The sequence below is a fragment of the Podarcis tiliguerta genome (assembly GCF_965153285.1).
Source record: "Podarcis tiliguerta genome assembly, chromosome: 2".
Classification (NCBI taxonomy): domain Eukaryota; kingdom Metazoa; phylum Chordata; class Lepidosauria; order Squamata; family Lacertidae; genus Podarcis; species Podarcis tiliguerta.
This window is the reverse complement of record NC_139535.1, coordinates 66025129-66039549: the sequence shown is the minus strand read 5'-3', so window position 1 is coordinate 66039549 and position 14421 is coordinate 66025129. Positions and strand designations below refer to the sequence as shown.

The following is a 14421-nucleotide window of genomic DNA, read 5'->3' as shown; positions in this document are numbered from 1 at the left end:
GAGGTAAAAGCAGAAACTAAAGACATGACTCAGTCTGTGCGTTGAATGTGGCACTGTGTGCCATAGCAGGTGGATGGGAAGTAATGAAGCTGGAGGGAAGTAGTCAGGAATTGAGTTAATCATCCCCTGAATTTACTTCAGAAAGAAACTTGTAGCTTTCGGTCCAGTGTAACAGACAGAACAACAGAATTAGAGAAAAGGAAAGGCCAAAGGGCATCTTGTCCATTCCTGTAGATATATTCATGCAATTCATGGTGTCAGGATGGAATAGAGCCACAGGGTGTCATGGGGAGGCTGGTCGGATGTTAAATGAGCTCTTTAATGTGTGGAAGGAGGAATTTCTGCTGAAATTCCTAATTCTTCAGAGCTATTAAAGGTGCTTGAGCTCTGTCTTCTTTTACATCTGGTCACCCTATTCTGTTCATATTTGCGGCAAGCCTCTGGTGCACCAGATGAAGAATGTTAGATTAAGACTCTAGTAAACAAAATCCCATTACTATTGGGCCACAAATGCAGCACTAGAACAGAAAAACAATGCGCCAACGTGGGAGAGTTTTTGGGTTTTGTTTGCTGCTTCCTTTGTTCTGGAGAGGTTCACTTTTTTGCTATTGTAGTAGGTTGTTTTTTTAAAGAAAAGAAAAGAAATAAAGTCTTCTTATTTCCAGTCTTCTTTGTAAATAGTACATCCCCCCCTGTACTCTTAGGGCAATTGTAAGCATTAGGTTTATGTGGCATGTACTTCAAGATATTTTTCAACCAGGCATGGTTGTCACCTATAGAGGTAAGAACCAATTAGAAAATCCAAATTAAGGAGTTACCTTCAGCAATACAGTCGTACCTTGGAAGTTGAACGGAATCTGTTCCCGAAGTCCGTTGGACTTCCAAATTGCAACTTCTGATTAGCTGCAGGAAACCGCAGAAGCCCGTTGGATGTTCGGGTTACAAAAGAACATTCGCAAACTGAAACAATCACTTCTGGGTTTGCAGCATTTGGGAGCCAAAACATCCGGGTTCCAGGGTATTCGACAACCAAGGTACGACTGTACAGTGGTACCTCAGGTTACATATGCTTCAGGTTACAGATTCCGCTAACCCAGAAATATTACCTCGGGTTAAGAACTTTGCTTCAGGATGAGAACAGAAATTGTGCAGCAGGAGACCCCGTTAGCTAAAGTGGTGTTTCAGGTTAAGAACAGTTTCAGGTTAAGAACAGACCTCCAGAACGAATTAAGTTCTTAACCCGAGGTACCACTGTACTAGCTTTATGATTAGGTGGCCTATCTAAAATGACATCATATTCAATTATTTAGTTTTATTATTTTATTGTTAATACAGGGGATTTCCTCTTGGACCAACTGCTTCCTGCCATCTCTGGCCTCAGGCTCATCCTTAGAGATAATTTTGCAATTGTTTCATGATAAACGCTGGAGTTACCTTTTGGTACAGCAGCTAAATCACTTAGGGTTGCATGCTAGACCCAAGGTTCGGTTGGGAAGGGGCTCTTCCTCAGTAATATTACCTGTGACTTAATGGTTGAGTAGCAGTTCCATTGTCCCTTGAAAATTACACCTCTTGTGGTGCCAACACTAAAGGTGTCCCCGAAACCATTTGCCATGTGAATCACTTCAACAGTGAGTTTTATCAGCAAGGTCAAGGGGAAGTACTCAGAGCTTTGTAACAGTGCTGAATGGTTATATCTTTCTTGTCACTCAGAAACACCTTTTTCTTGACACTGCTGATTATTAAAACCCATTACGTACTCTTTGGTACATATAGTTTATTCTCTTTGTGTTATGTCTTTTAAAAAGCACTTCCTGATTGTCAGAAAGGTCAATAGTTCCCAAACAAACCATTATTTTTGTGTCGTTGGTTTTGACAGCACCTCAAAGGTCTTTCAAAGAGTCGGAAGTCAGTGCCACTTTTGAGGTGATTCTAAATTGGCTTTAATAATAAGCAGGTGCCCCAGATAATTTTCCTATTCTGGCACTTCAGCCCTGTAGAATTTGAGAAATTTTGGGAAGTGATTCCTTTTAACTTCTTGGTCATTTGTTTGTTTTTGGTGTGCATCTGCAAGTTTTGGAGTCTCATTGAACTCTTCAGTCAGAAATTACTAAAAACTGCCATCTTTTCTCTCCACGTCTTAACCAGCTTAACTATCACACCTTCTCTGAAGAAATCCTAGTGGCTATAGCTCTGTGAATATGCCAATAATCTTTCTAATTGAATTTTTAACAACTTCACAAAACTATGCTTCACAGGTTCCTTGGGAAAATCCATAATGGTTAAACCAGTTTCCATTTGTGGTATAAATATTGCTAAAATTGCTAAATTATTCTGCTCCAAAATGGTAAATTTTATATCAAGATGAGTTGACATTTAGGCATAAATTAAGCTTAGGCTTCTTAAATTTCAGTATTTAAATGCCCATTCTTGTAAAAAGGAACTGCTTCCTCCCTGTACCTCTCTTTTATGTCTATGCTTGTTTTCTTCCCTAGGATCGTTCCTGTTCTAGAACATTCATCACCACAAACCTCACCAAGCAACCTGTCCAGCTCTGACAGTTTAGATGTCACCAGGACATACTCCCAAAGAGCAAGTCGCTATGACCTGGATGAAATCGATGCTTGCTGGCTGGAACTCTTCAACATGGAGCTTAAGGAAATGGGTAAGTGTTGTTGTTGTTGTTTGTTGTTGTTTTTAATTCTCTCTTGGGTTGCACACTCACCAGTCTTAAACCAAAGGCAAATTTTCACAACCAGTAGGCTTTCGTGCATATTGTTGAAAAAAGAAGGGAAAAACTGTCCCAGTCTATGAAGGATGATGATCTTTGAGAAGTTGAAAGGCAATAGGCAAAAGTCAATCTAGATGGAGGATAAGGCTGCAGTTCGTTACTGGACATTGTCTATTCTCTGCCTCCACATCAGAGGCAGTATGCTTCCAAATACCAGTTGCAGGAAACCATGGTATGCTGGGAATGCTCTTCTGCTCATCTTCTGTTTGCAGGTTTCCCACAGGTATCTGGTTGGCCATTTTGAAAACAGGATGCTGCACTAGATGGGCCTTTGACCTGATCAGCAGGCTTTTCTTATGTTCTTACTGATATTTTTTTTAATAGCACCCATTACTTTGGGATTATTGTGACTCTTTCATATCCTACAAATGTTATAAGCAAAAAAGGGAGGAGGAGAAGTTATAATGACTAAGATGCATTCTTACTTTAGCAGTACATTATTTGCCTAGGACAATTATTTTGCCCTAGTGGACATATCTGCCAATCACTTTGTCCCTTCCAGATTTGGGTAGAGTGTGTTTGGGGACAGCCCCATGGACTAGGACTCCACGTTACTGATTTCCTCTAGCCTCCTGCTGTTCTGGTGAAGGGTCATATTTGTGAGCATACCTCACCATAGCCTATCTGAGCCTTCAATATACTCAGTTCTGTGAAGTGAGATGGTGCTGTGGCCTCCAGTTTTTGCAATGACACAGCCATTTACCAAACGTATTACAGCAAATAAGCTGGGAATTTACCACATATCTCCTTCACTGAGGGTTTTCCCCCCTTCTTAGGACTAAGCTATATTTATACAGTATACATGCACAGCCCCCACAATCACACTCTTATGAAAGATTGGGTTGAGGTAGATGTCACAGCGTGTGTGTAAAGGTGTGATAAACTCCATAACACATTTATGTCATTTCTCTAGAGCTGTGTCCTACATTTTTATCCTACACTAAAGTTGCAAGCCTGCGCAAACTTATTTCTGAGTATGCCACATTAAAGACAGTAGAAATAGGACTGTAAAGCAGTCCGGGAAGTTTTGACTTAGAAGTGTCCAAAGTCTTGCTTTAATTAGTACCTTGTTTCCCTTCCCTTCAATTGCTGGTTCCACAAATTCTCATATTGCAGTGGGAATTCCCTGCTTAAAAGTGGGTAAGGGGACAGATCTGTAGCCATATGGATTGTAGATTTGTTGGCACATTGGTCTGAAAGTACAAGGTTTCCAAGAAGTCAAGTGACACCTTATTGGGGCCATCCTGAGAAAATAAGGCAGCTTTAGAGTTGTACCAAATTAGGACCCTAATAGGGGGTCCTAATTTTAGCTTATGGAAGGCAGTGTGTTGGCTGTTGCCTGTTTCTCATCTTGTATATTCCATTTTAAAAACAAACTAGTTCTTGTCCTCAAAGGAAAAGCAACAATGAAGAATTGCACAGAAGCTTACTGCTACATAGAGGGTAAGGAAAATACCTATTAGAACCTCTAGTTCACCCGCCTGATGACATGGGATTGCTCTACCTAGTATAATTTCTAATGCCTTTTCCATGCTAGTTTATATCCTCCACCCCTGAGATGGGATGTTTAGCTGTGCTGATTATACATGCCTCCCAGAAATAAACAAATATTCTACTTTTCTGGAGTACTTTCAATATAAAGTAGACATCTTTACCCAGAAACAGAAAAGCCTCAATATAAACAAAATGTACAATTAATTCATCAAGCACAAAACAGAAAAAGTCTGTTTTCTTTATCAGAAGCTCATGCTGGCTATCAGCTCCCCTACTTGGTGAAAATATGCAATGTAAAGAGCTGCCAACCGATAACGTGATGAACATTTAACTGTGTCTGATGGTTTTATTGGTTGCTGCTGCTGCCATGTGCGATAATAAAGAAAGTTGGTCTAAAGTAATTTGGATCAAACACTGAACTACATTCACATATAGGACATTATAGGCAGCATAAGACTGTTTTCCTTTTAAGCAGAAGCTGGGCCATTTATGTTTTTATTAAGATTTCACGCCATATATTGTGATCTCCGTTTAATCCAAAGCTATTGTATGGTTGTGACTAGTGAGACTTCAAAGGCATGAAAAGACCCTTCGCTGTTACATAGCCATCTCTCCCTCCCCCCCCCCAGAGCCCCCCTTCTTTTCTATCCTCCTGATTCACTAGCTGAGCTCAGTCTCTTTCTGCCACAAATATATTCTCAGAGAATTTGCAAAAAGACAATGGGTTTTATCTAGTGAAGTCATCCCATTACTGCAAGGGCTTCCACCTGTAGCTCAAAGGTTCTTCCTATGAATCTCAAAGTTAATCTCAGCTGTTCTAACGATTTCCTTTGACACAAACCTCTCTGCATCACTGCACATAGGACTGAGCTTAGATTTTCAGTTTCCATATTCTCGTGCTCCTGCTCCCTCCACTGTGGTTGGCATCTTAGGCTCCTCCTTGGGCCACAGTGGCAACAGCTATGGGTACTATTGCTTCACAAGAACACCTTTTCATAACTTATTCCCCACAAGAGACAAAGAAACAGTGGGAAACCAATGACCACCCCCCCACCCTAGTATATGTGAAGAGGACCTCCAGCTCCTATTGCAAGCAATGTCTTAGCCCAGCTCAGAGCCATAGTAAGATAATTTACTCCTTTTTTTTTTTTGCCTTTAGAGGCAAGCAGAACAACTTTTCCAGCTCTGTTCTTCTATACCTCTTAGGGGCTAGTTGAGAAGCTGATGACCCCATTGCCTGCCTCAAGCCTTATACCATGGAAATATCTGTTCGTGCTCCTAAGAAGGAGATATGATCATTCCAACTGACTTCCATCTTTTGTTGTGATGGGGGTACTTTTTCTTTAGCAGTTGCCCAATGGCCCCAAATACTGCAAATCCAGCTTTTCCAAGTAGCCCTACTTCCAAAAATTTAACACAGCCCTAACTAGAAGAGTTACCTGGCCTGTTTATTGAAATGCTAAGACTCTTCAAGGTATATTCCATGCTGATGGTCCTAGGCTGCTGTCCTTCTCTCGGACTAAGTCCCATTGAATTCCTTAGGGCTTATTTTTTGAACGCACGTAGGATCATTTTGTTTTGTTAATTCGTTAATTAGTTACAGGATGTAACTGGAAGTAGGCGATGTCTTTAGTCACCTGAGGCGAAGTGGGTATGAAACAGTTCCAGAGGGATGGTCGCAAGATCACATGTTCTAAATGAGTTGTTCTTTAATACCTCTGAACTTAGAGTAAAGAAGGATGTAACTGCACCATAATGTCCTCTATAATCTACTGGTGAAGGTAGCAAATAATAGAAAATGAACCAGCAGGAACACTCCCAAGAGAATGTGTGGCTTTAAGCCAGAGAGCCCAGAGTCTGAAAACACAAATAGCAGCTTGCCCTAGAATCCAGAGTCTCCAAAGGAAGCTCTTTAAAAATGGACAACTGACTAAAGGAACTTTTAAGAGCTAAATACACATAAATAAACCACAGCAATGCTGATGAAGGGAAAACCAGAAAGCCCTGTGTGGTTTGTTTGATGGCAATAAAATAAGTGGGCCACAGATTCAGCAAAAGATTTATGGTAGGTGTCTTGGCAGTTTCTAATACAGGAAATCAGCAAGCAGGCAAGGTAGATGCTTCTTGTTTTAAAAGCCAGCTTGTGTAAAAATATTCATTGGACTGTAAGATGGCATGATACTGTATATTAAAGATTGCCTTAATATATCCTTTCATATTCAGTCACGATGCTATAATTCATAGGATGCAGGTGTGTGTGTTTGTAGGTGTTTGTGTAGGTGTAGACTGTAGGCAACAAAACCATATCAAATTACTAGTGAAAGACTCAGAGACCACAATATGTTATTTTCAAATCCATTGTGAAATGCACTTCAGATTGTTCATCTAAAACATCCCGTGGATCTTGGAATTCAGAATCAAAGGCTTCCCTACCGAACTGTCTGACCAAAGACTTGGAAAGCATGTTGTGACATCAGAGCAACTAAGCCAATTGCAATTGGAGAGTTACAATATTGGGGGTCTTCTTTAGGCATTTAATGGCATAGAGATCCTTGCATCTTTAGAGTAAGGAACCTGGCCACTTGCAAGAGTAACAAGCCTACTGTGGCATGAGAGCATTAGCATCAATAGTAGCAGAGCAATCAGAGGGGATGCAGTACTGTCAAAAAAGAAGTTTAACAGTATTCATTGTCTGTCATCCAGGCAGGCTCGCACATATTAATATTGAACTATCAAGTCATATGAGTGACTGATTTTCAATACATATGTCTAAGCAATACAGAATTCATAAGAATCAGTGCTAAATTCTGTTACCTGTATAAATTATACAAATTGGACAACTTCACGTACTTTATTTTGCAATTTAACAAATTTGCATAATTCAAACATGGGGAAGGCAAGGAGCCACTGGAAATCTTTGACATCACCTGTCTGACTTCTTGATATCTCAGCGCAATTTAAAGCATATATTTCACACTATTTATGCCATTTCAAGCATATCTTCAAATCCATAAGAAGCAGAAATTACTCTTTTTAAAGCTGAAAGCTGATATTCTCAGGGAGTTGAATTCTCTGCTTTTTCCTGCAATACGACTATTGTTTATACCAGAGGTTTTCAACCTTTTGAAGTCTACAGCTCAAAACTACATTCTTTCTGCGGCACATCTTCCCTTGTTGAGTGTACCCTCAGCCTAGAAACTGTCCAGCACTGGCATTTTCATTCCTCCATCACTCTTGAGTATGGTAGACAAAAGTGTGTCAGCTAGCCCTGGTGGAACGCTGAATGCACCAGGTCCCGTGGTACAAAGGTCTTACTAAAACCGATAAGTTTAAGGGTACCTGGTGACTCCCTCAGGTGTTTGTTACTTGATCTGAAGGGCACATTCAAACTCCAGTCTCACAGCTCAGTCTTTGGAGACACTTAGTTTAGGACAGTGATCACTCGTGATTTTTGGTATACCTCACATAATATTTTTATTCAATTTTAGCTTTGAGGTGCTTTCTCCCCAAAAGTTATATCCTGCATTGTATTTGCAGCTCCACTGTGCTGCTTACGTTTCTCTCTTTTATTGTATTATCCTTTCTACCATTTTTCTTCCTCTGTTTGTCCTTCTTTGAGTCTTGTAGCTGCTTTCTCTACTTGCATAACAGAATGAAAGAAAGGCATATTGGAGGGGCGGGAGGGGAGAAAATTGTAGCTGCTCAGGTACCGATGGCCAAGCTAGGAGTCCTTCCTGTTCCGCCAAGAGTCTCTTGTGCCCTTCAAGTGGGGGGGGGGGGTGGCCCCTACCGATTTGAGAAATCCTGATCTAATGCACAGTCTCCAGGAAGGCTTAATTAAGGTCTATTTATTCCTCAAGGAGGAAGGGAAAGCAGTTATTAAATTGAGCTTGGGTGCGTGGGAGCAAAGCTCTTCTCATGAGCAGTTGATTTCCTGATCAGTCTTGTTTGTACTGCCAGTAACAGCTGATTAGAGGCACTGTCAATAATGTCTCTGTGTTCGGCTTTCTCGTGAGGAGGGGGGCTGAGAGATGAAGATACACTTGTAGATGGAACTGTAGGAGATGTTTCACATATAATTTCCTGAAATACAGTTTAGTATATTGGTCTTTTACAAAACAGCTAGCACTTGATTTTGAAATAAATAATTCTCTTGTACACTTTGTAGACCCAGAAATGTGTATACTTTACAACTGGTTTCGACTTTAATCATCAGTATTCTATATTTTACTCAGTTTTTGGACCAGAGCACATATGCCTTCTACCAGAACAGACTGTTCATCCATCAAACCCAGTATTGTTCACTTTGCGTGGCAGTGACTCTCCAGGGAGTCAGGCAGAGGCATCTTTAACATCACTTGCAATGTGGTTTCCTAATTGGAGATGCCAGAGATTTAACTTGGGGACAAAGCATGTTCTCCAACACTGAATAGGGTAGTAGTCTGGCTAGTGCTTTCTGTGTTCTGCAATGTGTGTCTTATGGATAAGTAGAATGCAAACCCTACTCCAATGGTTTTCAGACTTTCTTGTCTGGACCAAACTTCCTTGTCTGAATAAAAATTTGTTCACGCCACACCAAATTTTTTTTTACTGATAAATACATTGGGAAACAAAAAGAAACGACCCCTGGCAGTGCTTGATTTATAACAAGCGAAATCAATTACCTTATAAGATGAACATGGGGCATCCAGAAAGTATAAAACAACAAGTCTTCTCCAGCACTCTTGAACCGTGATTCTGGATCACAACTAGGGTTGTCCTCAGTATCGATTGATGCTCCCGTTCTCATTTTGAAAAGATACCTATCCATATTCTTCAATATAAATATATATATAGAGAGAGAGAGTACAGATAAAGATACTATACTGTACTGAAATGTTTAAATGTTTCTTTGATTGTCCTTGAATCTTCTTGCCACACCAATATGGCACGCCACACCCTTTGAGAACCTCTGCTCTACTCTGTTGCCCTTTTCATGTTTCGATCTTTATTGAATTAAAGATTGGTTAAAGATTCTTTAAACTCCCCCCTCCCCCCCTCCCCTGAGCTGTGTTGCAATCTATTTTATTTTGTCTTTGCAATGCCTTGTAGGTATATTCCATTTATAGAACTGATCTTCTTTTGCGCTTCAGTGAATGAAGTCTGAATCAAAATCATTGATATATTGGTATTGTATCTGAATTAGTGCTTAATACTGTTCCATCTTTCATCTCCTTGGCACTGTGTATTTTATTTCTTGAATTGTGGGTGGGATGTGGGAAGCCATGTCCTTTTAAGCATGGATTCTACTTCCTTTAATTGTCAGGCCCACTTCCTTCTATCTGCTTTCCAACCAGTTCCTGTGGTATAGATCATCCTTGTTCATGTCTGACTACATATTGCTATTCATATATTACAAACAGGAGGAGGATGCCATTAAGAGTCAGTTCATCCATTTGTCTTCCACATGTATGGTTACCAAGCTCTTTGATTTTGTAGGGGAAGTGAACTCATCTTAGGATAAAGTTTGCAGGAAATACCCTATAATCAGTTTAGAAGGCAGCTTTCATTTTCTTGGAACTCTTTTTGGTAACCCATGTGTTGCACAAGAAGCCTTCAAGTGAGGGCTGAATTTTTTTGTTCTCATCTCTTTTTGTATGAATAAGAAAACCAGTAAACCCACTGCCACTTAACACTGTGTTTGAATGGAGGATGCAATCAATCATAGGAATTAGATGTGAACTAGCAATTATAGAAGCCTTGGAAACAGATCTGGTCTACTTAGTTTTTCACCACTGTCAATCTGAAGCAGCTCCATTGGACATTCCAGAGCTGATTTTGTTGGTCTTTCATTAAATAAGTTATTACTTTTTACAGAACATGTGCAACATTGCTATTAAAATTGATTTTTTTCAAATGTATGCAGCCGTGGGATGCATTATTAAGTTCATAATATGAAGTATTTAAAAGCCCTCAAGTGATCAATACAAATAAGTGCTTTATAACTAGAGAGACCCGAGGTCTCATTGACTGCAATATTTGCCTTCATGGGGGCGCAGAAGCATAATTCGAGGAAAATGTTCTGCTGTATTAGAATTAAAAATCCATGCAGATCTCTCTGGGACAGCACTTGAGGAGCTAGTAATGATTCAGTTACTGTTGGAAAATCCATTAGGATTACCACTTCTGATGTAGTGGATGTTCTTACAAAGAATGATAGAAAAACTGACAAAGCCAGATTTGTTGATGTTCCGATCATTTTACTTTGCCTGTGGTTGCGATCCTATTACAGACTTAATCCTACTAAAAAGCACCATTGAACTCAGTGGGATAGAATTGTGTTGTAACGTAAGGAAAAGGGCCTTTTCAGTTGTGGCATTCCTTCCCTAGAGAAGCCCAGCTAGCGCAATCACTACTGTTCCTTGAGAAAACAGTGAAAACAGGTTTAGATAATTCTCCACGTTCATTTAATCCTACTCCAGGGCCCCCAGTACAGGAGCAATGCTTCTTTGGGAGCATTGGGGAGGTATGTAAGTTGCTGCTTTCCCTGCCCCTATCTCCTGGTAAGCCCCCCTCATACACACACAGGAACAGGGCTATATAGGGGCAGCACTTTGCCCAGAACCTCCTCAAAACCTGGAGCCAGTTATGCATTCGGACTTGAGAGGTTACTAGGAACAAAACAGCCTCATAATCAGAGTTGTCTCAGAACAGTTCTGTGATAGGAGAGCTTTATTACAGAGGCTCGTGTGTGTGTGTGTGTGTGTGTGTGTGTGTGCTGATTATAAAGTGACTTCTAAAAACATTTTGCCATCATCTTAAATTTAAGAAATAATTGATGTTGGTGGGTGGCATAAAGGGTGCTAATTGGTTCCTGTAAATCTTTTAAGTGCATTAGCAGGATGTGCTCATAATGAAATATCTAGGAGCTTCATAGCGCACGCTTGGCTCATCTGCTAGCTGTATTTTGTTTCATTTATGGAGAAGGGTTTCTGTGGCACTCATCACTGTATCACCTGAGCATCTTAATGCACCACTTTAAAAAGAAGCAAGCAAGCATTGTGCTGTTCCTTTTATTCCTCTTACAAAGGAAGCTAAATCAGAGGTAAATATTTAGAAAGGAAGGAAGCATGGAAGGGTCCCATCAATTTCTAAATAATCCCTTTGACGTTCATGGGATATATCCAGAGCTGGTGATTTGTCAACAAGTTCACCTCCTGATCCTAACAGAAAGCAAGTTTTAGCGATTTCAGAGGAAAACACTTGCATGTGCTTAAACAGAGATCACCAATATTGAAGTTTGGTCATCACTATTTTTGATTTAGGACATGTGAGTTCAGAAAGCACTGGAAAATGTGATTTTAATGAACTTATATGCTAAGAAGGTTTTAAAAAACATACCCCTTCCAGCTCAGAATTTCCTGACCCCACCATACTGTAGCCAGATTGCATGATTTATCTTTTGACAGAACTGTGCCTCTAATTTCCATTGGAAGATTTGAAATGATTTGGTATCATTGTCACTGAACAAGCAGAGCACACCAGGACAAAAATCGTATGTGCCCAAAATCCAAAGGAAGGGTTTGGGGGATTAAGGGAGAGAACCAGCCCTATTTATTTCTCGTGCTTTGAAATCCCAGTTCACATTCTGATAGTTTTAATAGTTTTTATTCTTGCAGCATCCCTGTGGGGTAGGTAAAGGCAATTTCAAACTAAAGCAGACGGATTTTAAGTGCCTTTCTTAAAGCTATATACAGAAAGAGCATTATTATTGTTGTTGTTGTTGTTGTTGTTGTTGTTGCTATTGTTATTATTTATTAAATTTATATACCACCCTTCATTTACAGCATAAGAATACCAAATGAGAACACAAAATATGTAACAACAACAACTAATCCCCCTCCCACAAACACGTATAAAAGGACATAAATTAAAAGTAAGATAAACATTTAGTGCATAGGAAATACTGTCTCTGATTTGAAATCTGCCTCATGCTGCTTTTAGAAAAAGGATGCCCACATGCTTACTGCTGAAATTTGCCAAAAGAGTAAAATAAAATAGAAGACAAAAGACTTAGGGCTTAGGCGGTAGAGTTTCTTCCTGTTAAAATTGTAGGATTGCAGCAATATTTATTATATCTCAGTATCTAAGAATGGTTATATATGTTATACATATTAGTATGCGTGTGTGTGTGCGCGCGCGCATGCGTGCACACACACACACACACACACACACACACACAATTAGGTTTGTGCTGTTGGGAATCAACTAATGGCACAGCCAGTGGCCTTAAAATTGTTGCTCATGAGCAATTTTATCATCCTCTCCAATATACTCTGCAGGGCGAAAGGAGTTCTGGTTTCAGTAAATTGATTTCAGTTGAAGTGCAGTTTAGCTGGAAATAAGTCTCAGTTATTGCACAAGGTGGTTCATCTGTTAATATTTCTCTCTGGCTTATTAAGCAATTCATTATCAGAACACTTCAAAAGTAGAAAAATGTGTATTTAATGGGAAACTGTTGATCCTCTTGCCATGGGACTAATATGAGCATGCCAAACCACCACACCTCTACCACATAACATCATTATGAAGACGTGGTTGATGAGAATCCAAAGAAAGAGAATTCTCAATGGAATGATTGGAGCCTCACCCTTGCCTGATGCTAATCTCAGTGGAGAGATTGCATTGGCAATGCAAAGTGGGATCCTTTTTTAATAGTGTTTTGTAGTACTGCCCTGGGGGTAGAAATACTGAAGGACAGGATATATAAATATAATTACAAACCAACCAACCAACTAAATAAATAAATAAACAAACAAACGGAGAAGTTCTGTTTGTAAGTTTTGAAATTATGACTACTTATTTCAGACCATTGTGAGGTTTTGACACATTTCATTGCCTGTTGCTGTCTATGAAAAACACTAGCGTTGACAACCTTCTTGCTGGCATTGCTCCTGTACCTGTATTTTTGCTCTAAAGCAGGACTGGCAGAAATTAAGCATTTTGACACTTTCCTCAGAACATAGATCTGATAGGAAGCATCACCTGTTCTGTTTCTGCCTGTCATGCAGTTTTTAGGTGCAGCAGTCCTTCCTTTTTAAAAAGTTGGCAATTAGTAAACATCCATCAAGCAGTATTTATATCCATCGTAACTCATTTTACACAAGGAGGGATATAAATAGATAGCTTCCTTTCCATAGTGGTTGAACCACGGCTTTCCCAGGCCTGTTTTTATGTAGCAGGTCCCCGCTATCAGAATGCTCATTATCCAAAATCTCAGTTACCCAAACACAAAGAATTATACCCAAACCTCGCTACACAAATGGCTGATTCAAATATCTGAACAGCCGAGAGTTTGCCCACTTCCTGTTTTGCTGGTTGGCGGCAGCCATTTTAAGCAGAAAGCATGGAGGGAGGACGAGAGTTCGGACAAATTGGAGAGCTGGAGAGATCGGACAAATCCCCCCCCCCCCTTGTTTGACTTCTGCTGATTGGCTGCAGCAGTTTCAGTCAGAAAGCAGGGAGAGGGGAGGAAGAACCAACAAATCACGAATTAGATATGTCCCCATAGGAAATAATGAAAGCCATCAACTTGTTATGCAAACACTCGCTTAACAAACAATTTCCTGGGATATTGAAAAGCAGGACCTGCGTGTACTTTTGAATTTGTTTGTGTTAGTCTAATTACATAGTCCCTTAGCACTGTGTCTGGGATTGCGATAGTGATTCCAGCTCTCTTTCAAGGGGCTGCTTGCATATTACATTTCCCCTGCTGCTCTAGAGTGAAAAGCACTGAACTGTCTAGAAATGGTGCTGGCTCTGCACTTTCTCTCTCTCTTATGCCTGTGACATACGTGAAGAACAAGATGCTTGATGGCCAAGAGAGCTCCTCTGTTGAACGCTGTCAAAAGCCAATAGTTCCGCTCAGTAGTTTTTTTAAAGAAAACTTTATGAATAGCAATAACTTTATATGATGCTGAGGAAGATAAATGGAGCATAAATGGAAAAAGAACTTTACCCTCAGGCCTCGTCGTTTAGCGATTCATAAGCCATTAATCGCCTCATACCCATCAAGTACATTTGTCACTTGAATAGGCTCCGGGGTACTTGTGAGTGGAGCTTGGCAAACTAATTACAGTGCTAATGTAATTACACAT

At 40.0% G+C, this 14421-nt stretch overlaps 1 protein-coding gene across 5 annotated transcripts in view; it reads left to right on the top strand.

The window, feature by feature from the left end:
- The window catches only part of JADE2 (jade family PHD finger 2), a 147445-nt gene that overhangs the window by 76424 nt on the left and 56600 nt on the right, over positions 1–14421 (top strand). For all 5 annotated transcript variants that reach the window (XM_083428812.1, XM_083428811.1, XM_083428815.1 and 2 more), the window contains exon 5: positions 2496–2665. In XM_083428812.1, the coding sequence (XP_083284938.1) occupies positions 2496–2665 (170 nt within the window). The remainder of the gene's footprint in view (positions 1–2495; positions 2666–14421) is intronic.